The 20,586-nt window shown below is 39.4% G+C and overlaps 1 protein-coding gene across 9 annotated transcripts in view; it reads right to left on the bottom strand.

Moving 5' to 3' along the window:
• FARS2 (phenylalanyl-tRNA synthetase 2, mitochondrial) overlaps positions 1–20,586 on the bottom strand; it is a 240,492-nt gene that overhangs the window by 91,721 nt on the left and 128,185 nt on the right. For all 9 annotated transcript variants that reach the window (XM_064663603.1, XM_064663572.1, XM_064663631.1 and 6 more), the window contains one exon: positions 6,421–6,581. In XM_064663603.1, coding sequence (XP_064519673.1) covers positions 6,421–6,581 — 161 coding nt within the window. The remainder of the gene's footprint in view (positions 1–6,420; positions 6,582–20,586) is intronic.

The following is a 20,586-nucleotide window of genomic DNA, read 5'->3' as shown; positions in this document are numbered from 1 at the left end:
AAAATTTGAAGTCCCCCACTCTCATCTCAAAACTGATGATAATACTTTAAAGTACAAAATTGCTTTGATGGCTTGTGGTCATAATTTTTGTGGTCACTCATACTTTTTGATCATTCAAAAGGAGATCAATAGTACATGTGTACAGTACAAAACTCAGGAAGATTTTCTGATTATCTAGAAAAAGACTTCTGCATCAGTCTCAACAGGTTTTTTTTCCTCAAATCTACTCTCCTTTCCTGTGTTTTTCCCCCCTTTTCACCCCACCCCCCACAACTTGCTTAAACTTAACTTTAAACCAGAATTTTTCATATTGCCCCAATGCCTGAAGTACAGCACTTTTCTCTTCTACCTTCCTCTCACTTTGTCTTATATAAGTGGTTTGTTTTTTCTTGTATTTAGTCTCATGTGTCTGTCCATCCTGTCTCCACATTCCGAACCCCTATTTTCTTCTTTCCTTACTGTGTTTTCAGCCAACTTTCTTTAGTTGAGAATGGGAACTTAAGGCCTGTTTACTCTCTAGATGTTTGCTTGTTGACTTTCTTTACCCAAGTGTTGATCAATAAAACTGGCTTAGAACGAAGATGTTGCAACCAAAGTTTGTGGTTTCGTCAGATTAAACTCTTCTTGCTTATAACAGTCATTTTGAAAGTTTCCACTGCTTCAGCCCTGCAAGGTGCTGATCATTCTCAGCTGGATCCCAGAAAGTATGGAGATCTCTGACCTGAAACTATTTAGGCATTTAGGTTATATTTGATGGAGCACAGGAACTATCCCATTGATTTAAATAGGACTACTTGCAAGTTTAAAGCTCAGCATGTGCTTCAGTACTTTGCCTGACTGGGGCCAGAGGGCTCAGGTTCCCAGAGCTTCAATACCAGCACTACCTACAAATGACACAAGATAGAACATCCTGATGAGAAGATGATCAAGTGATTTTTAATCCAATTGTGCAGCTTTGCAGCATCTCTGCAATGAAGAAGGTGGTTTTGCTTGCTTTCCATGCATATCCAACACTAAAAAGAGAGTTTCATGATGTTCTGTAGAGCATAAAAAACCTGAGATGATATACAGCACTGTGAGGTTTTATTGACATTCATTTAAGATGATCTACGTAAGTCACTCTTAGAATTTCAACCTTCACAAAGTCATACCAATAAAATGTTTATGCTACACCATCATCTATCTACTCTCTATTGTACCTCCACATGCACACACACACATTATATATCCTCAATTACGGTAAAACTAATTAGACAATAAATCACAGTTCAGGCTATACCTCGTTTGTTCAGATATCCAAGTTAAATTTACATACTAATGGTTGTGTATTTGCCTTTAATAGATGCACTATTAGAAAGTAAACATAACAAATGAATAACCATTTCAGCATTGAGTTACCTAATCTTGATGAAAAATATCTGAAAATGTAGCAACCAGTGAATCTATTTACTTTTTATTGGGAAATAAAGCTAATCACAGTATAAGGAGATAAATATAAATTATATGGAATAGCATACTAATGATGGATCAGACAGACCCACCCTGTGCAGTGAACGTAATAAGATCAAACTGGTTGAAATGGATGGCATAGACATCAGATGCTCTCCTTCTCAAGCATGGAATAAAGGATATACACTAAGATGGTTTAATTTGTGAAAGTTTCCCCTTGGATCTGACAGTCCATTTTATTTTCAGCATCTTCTAAAATTTCAGGACAAGCTCTATGTCTCCCAGCAACAATTAGGCATGTGCACAGGAAAGATGCACAGGGATGATGACTGTCTCAGAGAACTGAAAAGTGCACAGTAAGGTAGAAAAGTTGGACTGTCTAATGGTGTGAATAAGAGGGCTCATACAGCATACATATACGTATACAGCAAATTGTGCAAACTGGGCTACTGGATAAATCCTTTGTCATTAGAATAGGACTTTAATTCCTACGGCACACTGAGCAAGGAGCAAGGAATGCCCAGCCTTTGCTATCATGCACAGGAGAAAGAGGAGCCCGCTTTGACTTACTTTCCGGTATAATGAATTGCTTCTTTCCACACAACTACATCTTTCTGATGTCTGATTTTTCTCATCTCTGCTAACCTCGACTGTTCACTTTTCAAATTAGAGAGACTCTCCTAGATTAGGGCCACATACACCATTCTGGTTGCAGCTGCGCAGAAGGTGAGCAGTGTCAATTCAAGTTGTTTGTAAATTTTCCTCACTCCACTGACAAAAATTACTAGTCCCTCAGGTCTCCCAGCAGAGCTGCTCCAGAAGCTTTAGTTATTCTGACAGCATTAGAATGATCTTGGTTAGAAAGTCTATTATTTTGAGTATGAAGGAACTGAGTTTGGAGAGACAAAATGTGCCAGCAGATATAAGGAAGGAGCATCCCCTGAAGATAATGAAGGGGGGAGAGGGGGTAAAAAGCAGGTGGTGCTAAGCTCACTGCAGATATTGCACAAATGAGGAAAAGAAGACAACACCGACTCCCATAATCTTACAGGGGGAGTCTGTAGTTTTGCTAGGAATCTGATCCAGACTCCCTCCGTACCACTGCCTCTGTCACAACAGCCATAAACATGACTCTGCTTGACCTCAGGCCAGACCACAAGGCTCATCTGCAATAGAAATAAGTAACTTTAAAACAACAGCAGCCACAGACACCAGCATCAAATGGAAGTGACTTTGTGAGGAGAGAACACAATTGACATGATGTGCTGCTTGCTTACTATGGCAGCAAAATGATGGAGGTTCCAGGAACCATCCTGCCACCAGAGACCGTCCATCTTAATCAACACCTCTGGGCACTCCACACTCCATCTGAACTATGGGTGCCTCCCTTCTCTAAGTAGCATTTCATTTCTGTACTCTTTCTTGGGAGTTGTCAGCCCACAGACACATCTATTTTTTGTAAGAATGCTGGCTCAGGATGAACCGGAAAGTGATTACATGGAACAATGCTCAGAGCCCTGACAAACACGGATGTAGCACAGTGTACTTAGATTGGAACCGAGCCATTTGTTTTATTACATTATGCCTTGCAGGTTCTTAGTCCTTCCTGCCCTGTCCATCCTCAGCCTTTCATTTCACAGCCTGAGCAGAAGCCCTACACAAGTGATTGAAGGCAAGTTACCAGCCTCTGATCCCCCACACTGCTGTGACTTGTGTCAGACTAGAGCTAGAGCAATTTGCTAATCCAAATCCATGCAATAATCTGATCTGTGGGGAGAAGCCCTCTAACACCGCTGTGCTGAGTGGCCACATTGGTACAAGCACTGTCAGCTTTTCCCAGCAGCTTTTTGACCTACTGAAGCCTGCATACATATACTGAGCAACTGATGACACAGGGAAAAGCCTGACACATTCAGGCTGTTAAAGGACACAAAATATGTACTTTTAAGTCCCAAGAAAATACTCCAATTAAATTCAGTTTTTGAGCAAGTATATTTAGCCCAGCTAAAGGTTACTGCTATGCAGTGTGGACTTCATGTATTTGAAGAATGTTTTAGTGAACAGAAAGAAAAGTATTTATGTTGGTGGATCATATTCATATTATAAGAAAGGGTGGAGACAGTACCCAAAGGTTGAGAGGTCTATCTTGGTTAAGCACATAAAGGATGGACATTTATCCAGACCTTCTGAGGCTACAGGATTAAATTTGCGTCATGAAAGGCTCTCAAAGCACCTGGTCTGTCTTCGTTCAGCTTAGTGAGGCTGAAAAGTACTGCATGGCTTTGCATGCAGAAAATCTGACACTTTTCAAATATCCATTGAGATTTCTTACAACATCAACGCTGGCAGACAGGCTAAAAGTTTTCTTTCAAATATGATATGAATAAACCATGTGATTAATTAATTATGACTCTAGAAAGCAGACAGGTGCAGAAGATCTATTAACTTGGTTTTACAGCATATCTGAAAAATAACATAGAGGAGAAGAAAAAACTTGAGATCTTATGGTAGCACCACAGAGTATTTAATTGTATTTTCATTCGAAGGGTCATTAACCCTTTAAAAAACAATGCCAGTATGTACCAGAAGTATGTACAGTATTGAGCTTGAAAAAGCTCAGAGTAAGATACCAGACGAAAGCCAGACACAGACTTCCTTTTAAACAAAAACCCAAGCTTGCCTCTAGTTTCTTATATTCAGATATAGCATTGACAAATGTATGCTAAGAATTACAGAGAATTACTCTACCAAAACCGAAAATGAAACATCCAAGTCAGGTGTGTGCATCTATGTATTAAAAGGGAAGGGGGGGATAAAAGAATAAAAATAAAAAATATTTTTTTTTTAATAAAAAGTCCATAAGAAGTTGTCGATACCAGAGCAAAAATCTGTTTCTAAAACACTGGCCATATCCTTTTCTTTAGAAGAGAGAAGGAAAATATTGAAAATAATTCATTTTTCCACCTCTGCTGCCCCACTCACATACCCCTCATTCTCCCAGTCTGTATACTTTTCACTGTCCTATTTCTTGGGATACGACAGCTGCCAACACACTAATGTGATAAAGCAGTAGGTAATGGCCTGGCAATATTACTCTAGTCTTTCCCTTTGGTTCAAGTTAGAGCACACTGGTAGCTGACAATTCCTCTTCCTTGAAGTCCCCCACCTATTGCACCATACCTCCTGGTTCATGTTATTACTTCAAAATGTGTTTCAGCCAGCAAGCCTCAACTTCATGAGTCCCTACAACATCAGTTCTGGGTTGTGGAACTTTTCTCCTTTTTCCAAGCTGAGCAGTTGAAACCAACACTGTTCAGCAACAAGAAATGTTCAAAGACCCACGAAGACCTTGTCACCACTCTTCTATCAATGACATAGATACCCAGAAAAACTATACAAACCACCTGCTCCTGGTGACTGCTGCTCAGCTAATGCTACCAAACAGCATCAATTAAAAAAAAATATTTGCCTTTTAGCTTCCTAGAAAACATGTCCTTTCCTCTGAGCCTATCCACAGTAAGCTGTGCCTCTGGCATCTTCAGATTGACTCACTACACCTGACTTATCTGAAGCTGAACATGAAGATTATATGCAACTTAGAGAAATCAGACACGCAACCCCTTCTCAGAGATCAGATTGCGATCTATAAATCAAGCCACAACCTCAGGAGCAACGCCAGTGAGAAAGACAGGACCTGAAAAGGAGATTTGAACATTCCTTATCAAAAAGAACAAACATTCTGTAAGAGGTTAAGGAAATCTACAAGCAGATCTATGTTTAGGAACAGTGGCAAAAAACTGTCTTCTTTCTGTAAGTGATAATAAACTACAAGCTGAATACTCTAATGCCAGCTATCACCAAAGAAAATAAAAAAAAAAACAAACCAACCAAAACCAACCAATCAAAAAAAATTCCCAAACTCTTACCCAAACCAAAAAACTGCAACCAAAAAAACCGAAACCCACCCGCCAAACCTATCTCAAACACTATTTTGACTATACCAGAGAAGATGTATGGGAATTGCCATGAATCAAAAAAAAAAAGATGCTGCTACTGATTCAATGTAGAGACTAGTCAAACATCACCTAAGTGCTACATTGTTGATTTCCGCTTTTATTTTTTCAGTTCTTAAAAGAACATAATCAAGCTGTTTACAAAGAAAGCAAGTAAAATGGTAAAAGGCAGCAGCAAAAAGTATTTTGCTGCTTTAGCACTTCAGACTTCACCAAGCATCTACAAAGCTACATCAGCTCAACTCTCCCAAAGACCAGCTGATGACACCTGACTTGAACCTTCCCATGCTGATGCTGAAGAGTATTATGAAAGTAGCAATTCCACTCAATACAGTTATGCCTGATTGCTTTGTAAGTACAGAAAAGTAAGATGAAGTTGTTAACTACAAAATCACCTCAGTAGAGGAGTTAAAAACAAATACAAGCTCAGCCTGCACTTTCCCCACCAGTCACCTGGGGAAAAGAGCTGACATCTTGAAAATGGTGAGACACGTTCACAAAGCATTTTGCCAAAGTTTAACATTGCAAACTCACATTGACTTCAATGAATGTAGAGTGAAAACAATGGGAAAAAACTGGGAATGCTCTTCATCAGACACATATTTATAATGAAACAGAATTCTTGAGACACAATTCAAGAACATAACCAAATCAGACACAAGTCTTAATCAATCCCTATTCTGGATATATTTAGAAGTTAAATATGTGCTTAAGCATTACTCATACCAGGGATGTTCACTGGGTATCAGCAGGAACTTACAATATTATCTGGTTGAAAAAAATGTTATCATCAAAAGCTGGATTTTATTGCAGTGTATCAGAGAATCGTGATAGCTGTAAAGCTGTTGCTTTAAAACCTAATCAGTTAATGGCACAGAATTTCAATTATGTGATATTCTCTAGGGGTACACATACTTCTAACTGACAGTAAATTATTATCATATATTTGTTATTTTACCTGGAACTTTATTTTTTGCCAAATGTGAGGCCCAATAAATTGTTTCAAGAAGCGTTCATCTTCACTCCAGAACAGTCGGATGTCAGGGATATCATACAGGATCATGGCCAGCCTCTCCAAACCCAAGCCAAATGCCCAGCCAATTTTATCCTGAGCACCAGCTGCAATACACAAACAAACAAGATAAAAATTCAAGAGCTTAAGTTCACAACATGGAAAATTACTGATAAAATATTCGCCTAAGAGTTAAAAAAAAAGGGGAAGTGACAAGACAGAAAAACCTACAGCTGCCAAATGAAAGATCTAAAGGCTACGGGACAGATTCTACTTCCATCAAAAACTGCAGCAAGATTGAGCACATCACTATGTCCAGGAACCAAAAGTTGTAATAAAGCAAAGCCACAGCCAAAGTTTCAGCCAGGCTTGAGAAATGCTACATAACACTATACGCCGCTTCCGTTTACTATCATTAGAGCTGAGCATTTCCACACTTGACTGAGTTGTGTTTAAAAAGAGACACATGAATTCCCTGTTCAGAATATTTTCCTTGGTCTCACAGACCAAGTCAAGCCTATGCAGCACTAACATCATTACCAGCATTTCAAAGGATCATAATTGCCTCTTTTGAGGCTTCTGGAAGAAACAGAGCAACGGGATGTGAGGCACTGTCGCATTAGCATTACACCTCCAACCAGGGAACTTCTGAGCTGCTGCTCCTGGGAAAAGCCACTGCTCTCACATACACAATTCTCTTTTATGCAGCACCAAATATGAAAAGATGAGCATATTTAATAAAGAAGAACTGTACGGATATTAATGATGCAACATTTCTTTCAGGAAAGTAAATATTCATACCTTCCTTCATTTACAGCGCAGGAGCACTGAGTCATTTAACAGGGATTTTTTCAACACCAGGAACTAACTCTATGTTTAGCCATCATCCTACTGATTTTGAAATAAGCTGGGAGCCCAGAAGCCCTGGCAAAGGCTCAGAGCTTTTAAAAACTTAAACAAATGCCTAAATAAATACACTTATGCTGAAAGGATGTGTGCATGTGTGACAGAACTGACTCGTCACCATCAGCACTGGCAGTGTGCTCCCGAGTTATCTTGCAGCTGTGCATCTAGGGCTACACCAGTCCCTCCCTGGCCAGTATTAATTTAAGCTAATTTTTTTTGAAACCTTGAGCTTGGCAGCTTCACCACAATCATGGAGGATGCTGGAAGCAGAAGTCTCCTTTCTGACCCCTGTCTCTGCTATCAGAAAGGAGACAGCTCCTGTTATTTGGGCACGGCTGACATCCTTATGTATGCTGTCATGTTCAATGTTGAGACTAAAACAAGCCCAAGTCCCATTTAAACAGAGGCAGGTATAACAAGCTTGGGAAAAGAGACAAACTCATCACTTCAATTCTATTAATTCACTTGAACCTGCCTATTTTTCTGGAAAAACAGGTCCTCAGCAGAACCTCTCTGAGTCTCACCTGCAGCCTCAGCAGTATTGCAATGCCACAGGAATTTAGTTAACTTTTTAAGAGTACTTCACAGAGGAGTCTAGGTATTTTGCCTTGTCCCTTCTTGTGTGCTCATAAAGCAAGATTTTGCAATTTCTGACCTTTGAAAGCAGACAGTTTGTCAACTGAATTGTGGAAGTCCTAAGAAACAGAGGACCAGGTGGGAACCGAAAAGGTACCTCGTGGCAGAGCTGCTCCAAACAATATGCTTATATCAAGCAATAGACTTTGAGCTATTACATGAAGAACTGCAAAGCTTGCTACTGTTGATTGAGTTATTTTTAGAGAAGAAATAGTGATGCCACAGAATGTATTGAAATTTGTGTTTGGGCAGGATTTTGAGTTTTGATTTTAAGCGTAAACCATAAACTGTTTCTTTTCCATGCTGAAAGTACTATTTCTCTCCATATACCCATATATTACAGTAATTACATTTTTATGGCTATGTAAAAAGGGAAGATAATTCACTGCAATCTTGTTGCGTCCCCAAATTTCCAGCTTGCCTTTCCTAGATCATCGGCTTCTGCCTCAGTGACAAAACTATTCATTTCAGAAGTGCCAGACTTTCACATAATATGGGTATTTCTGTAGGCTGATTAACACAATCCATCCCCTTCTCCAGAGGTAAAGTAGACTACCTGTAGCAATATCCATGAGGGTTCTGAATGGTCACTGTTTAATTTCAACAGAAGCATTAAACCTGAAACCTAAAGATGCCAGATTAAGCATCAGTGTTAATTAATTCATTGATGCTCATTTAAGTATACATGATGGGGGTGATGCTCCTCCTTCCCCACATTACTGGTAATTACTGGTAATCATACTGTATTATTACTGGTAGATCAGTCAGGGGAAAAAAAGAATGTGACAGAATATAAGCAGAACAATATTCTGATTAGCAGAGCTTTACATTTAAGACTTGTGCTTTTTTAATACTTTGATATAAGAATGGTTTTCACTGTAATATTTTTTTCCCCTCACAATATATACCTAATTGATTTGTTATGTACTTTAATTCTGCAATGAATGTTTTGATTTTATATTGGCAATTTCTTTTTTTTTTTTTTAAGAAGGACTGGCATACATCACAGGTCTTTGCACTTTGTACCAGACAAAAAAATTCTATCTGCTAGCAGCTCTGAGCATTGTCATCTGAGCTATGAATAAACACCTAGTCGCCAAACTTGTCTTTTGGATGATCCTTGTGCAGTTATCAGCCCTCAGACCCCAAACTTCTCAATTGTCCACAGTGAAAGCTGTGTCAGTGAAGAATTCCCTCTACTCAGACAGAGGGAGGGAAAAAAAAGAAAAGAAAAAGGAAAATTCAGATTATTAAAATTCCTCCTCAAATCAGCATTAGCACATCTCCACTGCAGTATGAATCTTCAGTTATTTTGCCTCTGACCTCTTCTCCAACTTGCTATTCGTAAAGCTACAAGTTAATGTAACATTGACTTAAAGCATCTGAAGAATGCTTAGGGGGCTCAACAAGACTAAAGCATGCTTGTAAACATATTCTTCACTGGAAATGACCAGGTGGCTTAGAAATTAAACATGTAGGTAATCATCCTGTTGAGTGAGAGAGCAACCCAAAGCTTTTCCCAGCACAAATACATGTTTAAATGCACTGAATTTTGGCAAGTATTATGCAAAGAAGTCAAGTGAATGTGAGTCAATATGATAGAAGGAATGAGCACAGAATAGCTTTAAATGTGGCAAAACCAGGCTGATGTTCTGATGAGACCTGGCCAAAGCAGCAGATTCCAGGAATCTGGTGGGGCAATCATAGAATGACTGCTTGAAATAACACAGTCGAACAGATAAAGCCCTCCTTACGTACGAGCTTTCCCCAACTGGCCCTCAAAGGTTTGTACACTTCCAGGCTCCTGCTGCCACATGTGAAAAATCTGACTACCCATCAGAAGAAAATGGCTGGAAGCTTTGCTTGTCAGGTAGCCAAAGATGGAACAAGAAAGAATGAATTGATTTGAGAGGTTTCCCACAGTAGGGGCTGAGACAGACCAAATCTGACCTCAGAAGGGTTGTATCATCACAGCCATGTGTCACAGAGGAGCTCAAGAGTCATCATCTTCCTTGGTAAGTCATATCTATTTGTCCTGGTCTTAAGCTTCGAGCCTAGGTGAATCAGTTTACATGTAAATGTAGACCAATTCAGCTGTTCTCCAAAAAGAAACATTAAATGCAAGTTAAATTTGATCAGTCAAGATGGGAATCTTCCTAACTATTCACTAAGGCATATATAATGACCTGCCAGAATCTATGGATTATATCACCCAGAATCCTCAGAAACACCCACAGACAGAAACACTTCTCAAGGAGTGTGAGGCAAGACATTCTGCCCTGTACGACAATTTTAAGACATATTTTGCAACGTAGTATTAGGAACAGGTTGACAAAGCCCTTTTGGTTTACATTCCAGTCACACTTATTTTAATATCTGTACTGGCTTTTATTTAAGAGTCTTTGCTACTTCTGTAAAACTGCCAATAAAGAAATCTTTCTTTCAATAGAGCCTAAATTGGGTCTTCAAATTGTTATACTCAGCAGTTACTGCAAAGTGAAAGAAATTAAATTTTGATCTTGGATTGAGGCAAAGTCAGGAGCACACAACAGCCTGCATACAAGGTGTTCTTCATAAAATGCACAAAAATTATTATACCCAAAGTGTGAGTAGCTGAAATCTGGGATGAGTTCCAGAAGCAAAGACCTGAATTTGATCTCCTTCTTTCAGTCCAAACTATGACTGTTAATGGAGAAAATCCTGGAACTAAAATGGTGGGAAGAGGGGTAAACAGATTCTCAAGGACACATAGACTACACATCGTGTTTTACAAAACAAATCAGAGCTTTAAACTGCATAGAAAGTAAATTATAGATATAAGGAACATGTGACTTGACACAAAACATCAGAAATTCTGGCAACAAATACCTATGCCCACATTCGAGCTCTATGTGATTAATGGACAGTTTATGAACAAGGCTTTGAAAAACAGCTTCTGCAAAATAAATATTTACTTATTGCTAGAGACTAGGAATGTGCATTCTACATGAGTGCCACAGCAATGAGGCAAATCATGTTTACTCATTCTAAAAATAAGCCATTTTAAATTATTTTCTACTTCATAACTCCTGTATTGTTGGGAGTCAAAGGTTTTACATAAAAAAAAGTAATACTAAGGCATCAGTCTAATAGAGAGGAGCTTCTGAAAGTGCAAAGTCAGATGGTTGAGGTGTTAAGCAACTGAGGCCAAAAAGCTTATCAGAGTTTCCTCTGATCTCCTCTCCTCATTGAAAGCAAAATTCAAAACTGTCATATTGTTCTCTTGTAACTCTGTTAAATTGATGAATTCAGGCTCCTGTGCACAATTCAGTTTAAATTACATCCTAAAATGAGGACTTGGCTTTCAGACTATGCATACTAAGAAAGCCACTCCTCAAGAACTCAAGAAGTAAACATTCAATTATGCCTATTCTGTGGAAAGAGAACTTATCTTTCTAAATCTCCTATGTGGAATAATTTTCTAACAATAATTGTCACTTTGAGACTACAGCTATGTCTCCTGGGTCAGACTGATCTGTTCTGTTCTCTCCATTTGAAAACTAAGCAAAAGAATTTTAAAGGCTTTGAATAAGTTTTTAATAACTATGTTTATTTTTGTTCTATAACCAAAAGAGCTGCCTACATACTAAAGGAATAGCCTGTTTAAAAAATTTCTACCCAGGGAAGCCAACCACTGGATTCTACCTTCTTCCACTTATATAATTAACATTCATTCTACCATTTTACCAGTATTTCACCAGGCCAAACAGCTGGGAGGAAAACATTTCTGATGGGGGAAATGGATGACCAGAGCAGAAGAGGACAGGAAAACTAGATCAGCAAGAAGAGGAAAGAGTGAACCAAAACAATAGCAAGGAAGAACTTCCCCTATTTTTTCCCACCTCAAAGTGATACTTTTAGTTTCCAATTCTTTTTATCTTTCTGCTTCTGAAGCTATGAATTTCTCAGTCCTCCTTCTTCGCTCCTTTCCATCTTTCTACCTTTGCCTGAGGCCATCTTGCCCATTCCCACAAGCCCTCCTAAATATTCAAACACAACAAAATCAGTGACAAAACCACCATTAAACAGAATCTTACTTAAACCCTTGGATATTTTTTCAGAGTTCATAACCATACACAGCAATACCATTTACCATTCAACCTTTCAAATTATGTAAGATAAAGTATCCACTTAACTCCCAAGAGCAATACAAGACATCAGTCATTAACTATAAACACTTCTATGGTATATGGTCTTCCTTTTCTCTGTACTTCAGTCTACATAGCTGTTACAATGGCTTGTTTAGTTTTCAAGGTCTTTTCCTTTATCCCTGTCTCAAGACTGGACAATCTCCACAGATAACAGTGCAATTTGCTGTCCTAATTTATGTCAGAGCAAAAAATTAATTGACTCCTTGGGTCTATTAACCCTGGCTCTGCCTGCAGGCTCCAGTATTGCTCTTTTTGTTCTGTGTATGTAAAAGCAAACTCCAATTCCTCTCTTAATGTTTTGTTCATTCAGGCAAAGTTGGATTTTGAGGTTTTGAGTCTTTTAAAATCTTTTAATACTGTTAAATCTCCCTAGAAACTGGAACCATGTAGATTTGAAAAAAATAACAGCTATAAAGAAATACATGAGGGGCTGCTACTTGGCAGAAAGACCACATCCACAGTATAATTCGGGAATTCAATTATGAATCTCATTTTTTCAGGGGTATAAGTACAGCTGGACAAATTCACTTCATATATATTTATTGCCCCCAGATGCAACTTTCCTGGCAAAATTTCACCAAAGTTGACTGTTTAGTGTCTTACAAAACTATCTTTCCCTCCAGAACAACTGACAGAGCAAGGCTCAAGAATGCAAAGATCATCACAACGTGTTACAGTCTTCAAGAGATGAAGACATCCTCGAAAGATACAGAGGCAGCAGTTTATCTATCGTAGCACAGGATGCTCTTAGCATCTGTTTGATATTCCTCTTCAAGAATCAGAACAGCCAGAACACCTGTAAATATATCAAAAGGTGAAAAAACACGTTCAGTTGATAGCAGCATGCTCTCACAGTTAATCTGAAAGCCTGACACTGCACAATAAATTCAACTTCTACAGGCAGGGACTGACATTTTGTGTTTCTACAGCACCTACCATAAAGAAGCCTTGGGCTTATGAATGGAGTTCCTTGGCTCTACAATATATAAAAATAATAGACAGATAAAATTTATTATTTAACTCTTCTGCCACAAGCTCATTCTAGGGAAGAAAGTCATGAAAAGCCTTATGATCATGTAGGCATCACTTGCCTTATAACTGGGGTTGGGATAATAGTCCTTCCTTTCCTAGTATGGTTTAGGTAAGACACATAATAAATGTAAACCATTGAATTTCAAAATCTCTCTGTCAATAGCTCTTCAGCATTCTGATGGTAAAGCTATAAGAAGATTTCAAAGTGAAGTGCAGCATATATATGCTATGAACTCCAACAGAATCCCACTACAGTGTTTTGTAACAAGGTCCCAGGTACATACAATTTATTTATTTTTAAAAAATCACAACCTAAAGGTATTCTCATATAGCATGGGCTGGAAAAATTTTTTCAGAAGCATTACCCTCAATTGTCCTTTCTTCTTACTAGAGGAACTACTCCATCAGCCCTGTGCTACAATAACTCAAAGGACATTTCTTAACTTTTGCTCAGGAAGGGCTCTTCAAAGCATGACTGTCTTCACAGCCCATGCCTACGTATTGATCTCCCATCTGAAAAAATTAAACCATTGCACATTCCTGGACAAAATCTTTTCCACCAATAGGTCTTATGCTATTAAAGACATGGATAAGATTTAAATATATATTTATAGACACTACCAAACAGGATCTGCAGATAATGTCACAAAGTGACCCTCTCACATTTCTCTTATTGCTCCTAAATATAGTGTTTCCAGTTGGCATTTGTCTACCTGGACACCAGCAAATACCTTTATCTGCATCTATAACACAGCTACGGGTGCTCAACTACAAAAATGTAGTCTGCTGGTACATTTTGTACACAAGGCATGCATAAAACAGGAATTATATAGCTGTAGCACTAACAGACACCTCAAGAGACTCAGTTCTGTGCCTCAGGAAAAGACATAGTGAGCCATGACCTGCTCTTCTGTCTCGGCCTAAAATCTCCTCTATTTCCACTCTCACGCTCATGTTCTGAGGAACACCAAGATGAGAAAAACCTGAACTTACAAATCAGTTTCTTTAGCTTGTAGAGCACTGCTTGACTTCTGTGTGGCCACAACCCTTTGAACTGCATCACCAAGGAAATGAGTTGTGCCTAATCCTACACCTGCTCAGTGGCACTGCTATATCTAGAGCTCTTCTGGGACAGGAACTGAGGGGTTTTACTCTAGGCAAAAGAGTTCTCACTCCTACTCCATTCGTGTTTTGAAGTCAAACCTGCTCTTTTACAACTTGATGGCTATTAATGTATTTTTGAATTTGGGGAGGCTTCTGCAAGAAAATACTGAGAAGCATAATTCTGGGGGATACTGTTGGCTACTTCACTGCTACACATTGTTAAGAATCTGGTCTAAAACAGATCCTTCAGTTCTACTGTAAATGTGGAGAAAATATCACAAATAATTATTCACTCTATAATAAGAAATGTACAGACAAACACTTACTTTTAGACATGTAAATCAGATTAGATGAATTTGACCCTATGCATCCATTTCAACTTCAAGTTTTATCATGAAACAAACATCACTGTATAATTACAAGGAAGATAACAAAAATCTTTCATCTCAGAGCAATCACCTCGTGCTAATCTCTTTAGAATTTCTTTCTCTGATTTCTTTTAATTAGTTTCCTCATTTCCAGCAATTTCTTTCATGATTTTGAAATTCAGATGACACAAATACAATGGAAATTATGTTTCAAGTACTCTCGTCCTTATTTTCCTCCTGCTGCCTATAGCCACTTCTTAAAAAAGTCATTCATCTGTAATACTACAGGACCATCATACCTAATACAGACAGGCCTCCATGCTCTTTTTACTTATGAGTAGAACATTTAAGTTAATAATTATTTTTCTGAAATACAACCATTCCTTAAGAAGTGACATAAATTGTATTACAATTTGGCATGAAGTGCTTGATTGAGTTTCACACAATGCAGTACTACCAGCTTCTACACTGTTGAGTTGGAATAAATGTAATATTGTGAAGTCCCATCTAAACCACATAAGAAAAGTTTAGGAAAACACATAAGGAAAGGTTTTGCTTGAAGCCCTTGAAATAATTTGCTGAAGCACCTTAGCTGTACATTTTGCAGAAGCTTCTTGCTTACTCTTGCCATGCAGCTGACAAGGCACGTAAAAGATGATGGAAATAGATACACAAGCAATAAAATACACAAATGAAGTAGATTATGCTCTGCAGTTCTTTCTAGCAAAACGGCATGACTACAACAACCCTACAGCACAAGTCTTGCAGCAAGAAGTTGGTTCTGCCGGTATGAAGAACATCTACAGCACACCTACAGCAGCCGACCTCTCCCCTACACCGATTGTGTGTTCTATTATACTAGGTGTTACATGCAGTTACTGATTCACTGAGGATGTCCAGCTGGTGATCTACACATATATACATATTAGTATCCCACAGACAATCTCTCCATGTATTGCTGGAGCTACAGCCATAGAGTAGAAATAGACCACTAACAGCCAGAAATGAAGGGAACGTTCACTGCAAAAGGATGGGCTGCAGGATAGCCCTGTAACTACTCTACCTAGGTATGTATACTGTATATAGCAGTTCACACCACTACACAGAGACCAACAGCTTTATTTACCTTTGAAGGAGGACAGATTTTCCTTAGAAAAGATTCCAAGAAGGCAAAGACTGCCACATAAAGCACACAATCATCCACAGCTGCTTGAAAAAATCCCCATATTTCTCCCACTATGTTCATATAAATTCTCAATTATATCTAATATTTTGTATATGTAATAGAGGTATATACAGACAGAATTACTCTAAAAAACTTGTAATTGTATTACACAGATGACTCATAAGAATGTGATGATATACAACAGAATACTTCCATTTTTCAGTTTTCAATTTAAAACAACCAGAAAATGGGCCACAAAAGTGAGCCTTAACACAGAAGTTGGCGTTTCAATGACACATTCAGACATTCTGAAATGCTAGAATTAAGATTGCCTGAGGAACACTAAGATGCTTTCATCTTAGCAATACATTATGATGCTGTCTTCAATGAGACAAACAAGTATTAATCTTTCCACGAAACTTTGCTCTGTTCAGCACACAGAAGAGACAATGGTTAATGATCCCTGCTTGCATTTGTTGCATTGCTGAACATGTACCCCAAGTGCCTTTTGCACTGAGCAATATTCAAGCAGAGCTCTGAAGACACATTCTTTCTTTTATGAGTTTCCCAGTGAAGTATTCAGTTCCATAATATTTTAATGCTTGCAAAATATTAAAGACTTTTTTTCTTCTTCTTCTTCTGCATGTCTTTGTGATTTGGGGAAGTATTACTGCCTTCTGTATTGCAGCTGGAACTTGGGCACAGAGACTTAAGATCAAAAGCATCTATTAATTTTGCTCCAAATCTGAAATACTTGGGGCCTGTTGTTGCTGAGCACCAAGCATGACATGGGGTTTAGTATGTTCAAAGAACAACTCCCTACTACTACAGCTACAGCTGTGAGCACTCAACACTTCTGCAAATCAGATCCCATGGTCTCAAGTCAGGCACTGGGACAACAAAGAGCTCACAGTGAGCGGCCACATGCAAAAAGTTTGAGTTCAGAGATGCTGCTACACTCAACTTTTTTGGTCAGGAAGGAAGAGAAGGCAGAGCAGTATTCAAGTGCACAGACTGTTCTTGCCTGCTGTCATTAAAGGCAGCCATTTCCTGCTTTCCAACTACTGCCTTAGTGAGGCAGACACTTGTATGAGTGGAACCCTACACCTCACAGTTCAAATTCATCCACAGACGAATGATCATCCTGGAAACTGAATCGCACAGTGGTCCTTCACAGGAGAAGAAGTAAACTTAGCTATGTCCTTTGCTTCCTAAACCTTCCTAGTGCTCCTCCATCCAACAGGGGTTCCTCCCAGGATGAAGGTTTCTCTTTCTGTCTTGCTAGGACACAGCACGAAGGTTTAAAGAGAGCGAGCCTCCTGTGTCCTGGGAAGGTGCTGAGGGATGCCTACAGCCCTGGACTGAACTGCAGAGAGCCTGACTCAGCCATGCCCACCTCATGGTGAGCACTGGACGAGTTCAGCTGACAGCAAACTCATGGTACCAGAGAGCCTGCACTAACTGCAAGTTTTTGGAGGAAGCCAGAGCTAAACAAACTCCTTTGGATGAAGGTGTCTGACCCCCTTCACTCAAGTAGTGCTCTATCACAGGCCCAACCTCTAAGAAAGGTAGTACTATTTACTGAACACAGACACATCTTGTATGCCTTTTTCTTCCCCTCCCAAAACAACAGTCTCCTTCAATGAGCAGTCAAACCTGCAAATAAGGTGGGCTAAAGATGTAATTAGACTTGACTAGAAGTTGGCTCAAAACTAGAGCACTATATAATCTGATGCCCACTGAAGACAACAGGAAAAAAACCAAAATACACAGACCTCCGTAAAACATGGAAAAGTTCCTTCCTCACCAAAAGTCACCTCGTTCCATGCACAGGGCAGAGGCACAGAAGACAGACCACTGCCTTGTTGGGGAAAGAGATATGTGCTCAAGTGTGTCTGTGTTTCCTCAACGGGAAAGATCCGACCCTCACTCAGTGAGTTTTGTATCTTCCTCACGGACTATATGAATGTAAATATTCTGATAAACATACAACCTAAATAAAGGATACTGCTTTGATTATATTGCACTTTAATTTAATGCTAAAATATTTAAATGAATTATCAGAGGCTATTTATTTGCTTTTCTTTCTGGAGCAGTGAATATATTCAGAAAAATAATTTCTCTTGCTCAGTTGAAGAACTGCAATTTAAAGACCCTATTAAAGAGATTCTCTTCTCAAAAAAAAGATTTTATTTGTCTAACTAATATTCCTTTTTCATAGTTAGTAATGAATCTGTTGCTATGCACTGAACTTAATTTTGGAAAGGTAGAGCTGCTGACATCTAAAGAAATGAATGATAAAAGAAATGTTAGACCTCCTAATTCTATAATTCCTATGTAATGACAATTAATGAAATACTACTTTCCACTGGGAATTTTTTAAAGTGTTAGATAATGGGGCTGCTGTGCTTTTAAGATTTATTCTCATTATGAAATTGTGTCTTTTATAGCTATCAGAAATATAATTAAAAAAGAATCTTCCTACAAAATAAACCTACAGATAGTTTTTAAAAATATCTTGTTTCTTTACAGTTTGAAAATTGACAGCAATTGCTATAGAAACTCATAACTGGTCTGGTAATTTTTGCCCTGCACTCATGTAGAGAAGTCCATCTTGAATATCAGTCCCACTTGTCAATAGAGGAGAATCTGAAATAAATTAACATTTAGTTTTACAGGACAGATACTAATTGGGTTGTTATTTTGTCACTGTGTAAATTTTCAGTGACCTTTCCAAAAAAGAAATAACAAGTCAATAGAAACTGTTTCTTCTTGACTTTCTCCACCCCCATTTTAATTTTTTTTTTTTTAACAGCCATCTGGAGTTTCTTAATCCCTTTCCAGATACACACAGTCTCATTTTTTATAATTTTTTCTTTTTTAATGTAGAAAGAATATGCAAGGTGGTTTTGTTCTTTTTTTACTTTGCATTTTACTTTAATGCAGGTTTCCTAAGTTTTTATCTCAACTACCATATCCCACCACGGAAACGTGGTGGGATGACTCACATGACTGGAGTGCTACCATGGGTGGCTACAGGCTCTTCAGAAGGGACAGGCAGGGTAGGAGAGGTGGAGGGGTAGCTCTCTATATGTTAGAGAGTCTCTTGACTCTGTAGAAGTCAGCAACAATAAGGTTGAGTGCCTGTGGATCAGAATCAGGGGGAAGGCCAACAAGGCTGATATCCTGGTGGGAGTCTGTTACAGACCACCCAATCAGGATGATGAGGGTGATGAATTATTCTACAAGCAGCTGGTGGATGTCTCAAAATCGCCAGCCCTTGTTCTTGTGGGTGACTTTAACCTCCCAGATGTCTGCTGGGAACTCCACACAGTGGAGAAGAGGCAGTCTAGGAGATTCCTAGAGCGTATAGAGGATAATTTCCTGCTCCAGCTGGTAAATGAGCCTACCAGGGAGGGAGCCCTGCTAGACCTGCTGTTCACAAACAGAGAGGGGCTGGTGGGAGATGTGGTGGTCGGTGGACGTCTGGGACACAGTGAGCATGAAATAATAGAGTTTTCAATACTCAGATGCAAGGAGGGCCATCAATAAAACCTCTACGTTGGACTTCCAGAGAGCAGACTTTGGCCTATTCAGAAGATTGGTTCAGAGTGTACCCTGGGAAACAGCCCTTGGAAACAAAGGGGTCCAGGAGGGATGGACATACTTCAAGAAGCAACTTTTGAAAGCACAGGAGCAGGCGGGGAAGATGACCGGTCTGGCTGAACAGGGAGATTTTGAAAGAAATTAGGGTAAAGAAGAGAGCCTACCAATTATGGAAAAAAGGGCTGGCTACTCAGGAAGAGTTCAGGAATATAGTTAGGTCATGCAGAAAGAAAATTAGAGGGATGAAGGCACAACTTGAACTGAATCTCTCCACCTCTGTGAAGGATAACAAAAAGTCCTTCTACAGATACATCAATAGCAAAAGGAGGGGCAAGGAAAACCTCCATTCTTTACTGGATATGGGCAGCAATATAGTTATCAAAGATGAGGAAAAGGTTGAGGTATTTAACACCTTCTTTGTCTCAGTTTTCAACAGTAAGACAGGTTGTCCTGAGGACAGTTGGTTTCTGGAGCTTGTAGAAAGAGACAAGAATCTGAACAGCTCCCCTGTAATCCAGGAGGAAACAGTTAGTGACCTGCTGAGCTGCTTGGATCCCTGCAAGTCTATGGGACCAGATGGGATCCACCCAAGGGTGATGAGGGAGCTGGCGGAAGAGCTTGCCAAGCCTCTCTCCATCATCTATCAACAGTCCTGGCTCACTGGGGAGGTCTCAGATGATTGGAAGTTGGCGAATGTCATGCCAATCCACAAAAAGGGCCGGAAGGAGGACCCGGGAAACTACAGGCCCGTCAGCCTGACCTCAGTGCCTGGCAAAGTTATGGAGCAGATCATCCTCAGTGCAATCACACAGCACCTACAGGATGGACAAGAGATCAGACCCAGCCAGCACGAGTTTAGGAAGGGCAGGTCCTGTCTGACCAACCTGATCTCCTTTTATGATCAGGTGACCCACCCGGTGGATGAGGGGAAGGCTGTGGATGTGATCTACCTGGACTTCAGCAAGGCCTTTGACACCATCTCCCACAGTATACTCCGGGAAAAGCTGGCAGCCCACAGCTTGGACAGGGGCACTCTGTGCTGGGTTAGGAACTGTCTTGAGGGCCGGGCCCAGAGAGTAGTGGTGAACGGTGCTGCATCCAGTTG

Source organism: Pseudopipra pipra, chromosome 1, assembly GCF_036250125.1.
Source record: "Pseudopipra pipra isolate bDixPip1 chromosome 1, bDixPip1.hap1, whole genome shotgun sequence".
NCBI lineage: Eukaryota > Metazoa > Chordata > Aves > Passeriformes > Pipridae > Pseudopipra > Pseudopipra pipra.
Note: the sequence above shows the minus strand (reverse complement) of the source record. Positions and strands in the feature narration are given on the sequence as shown.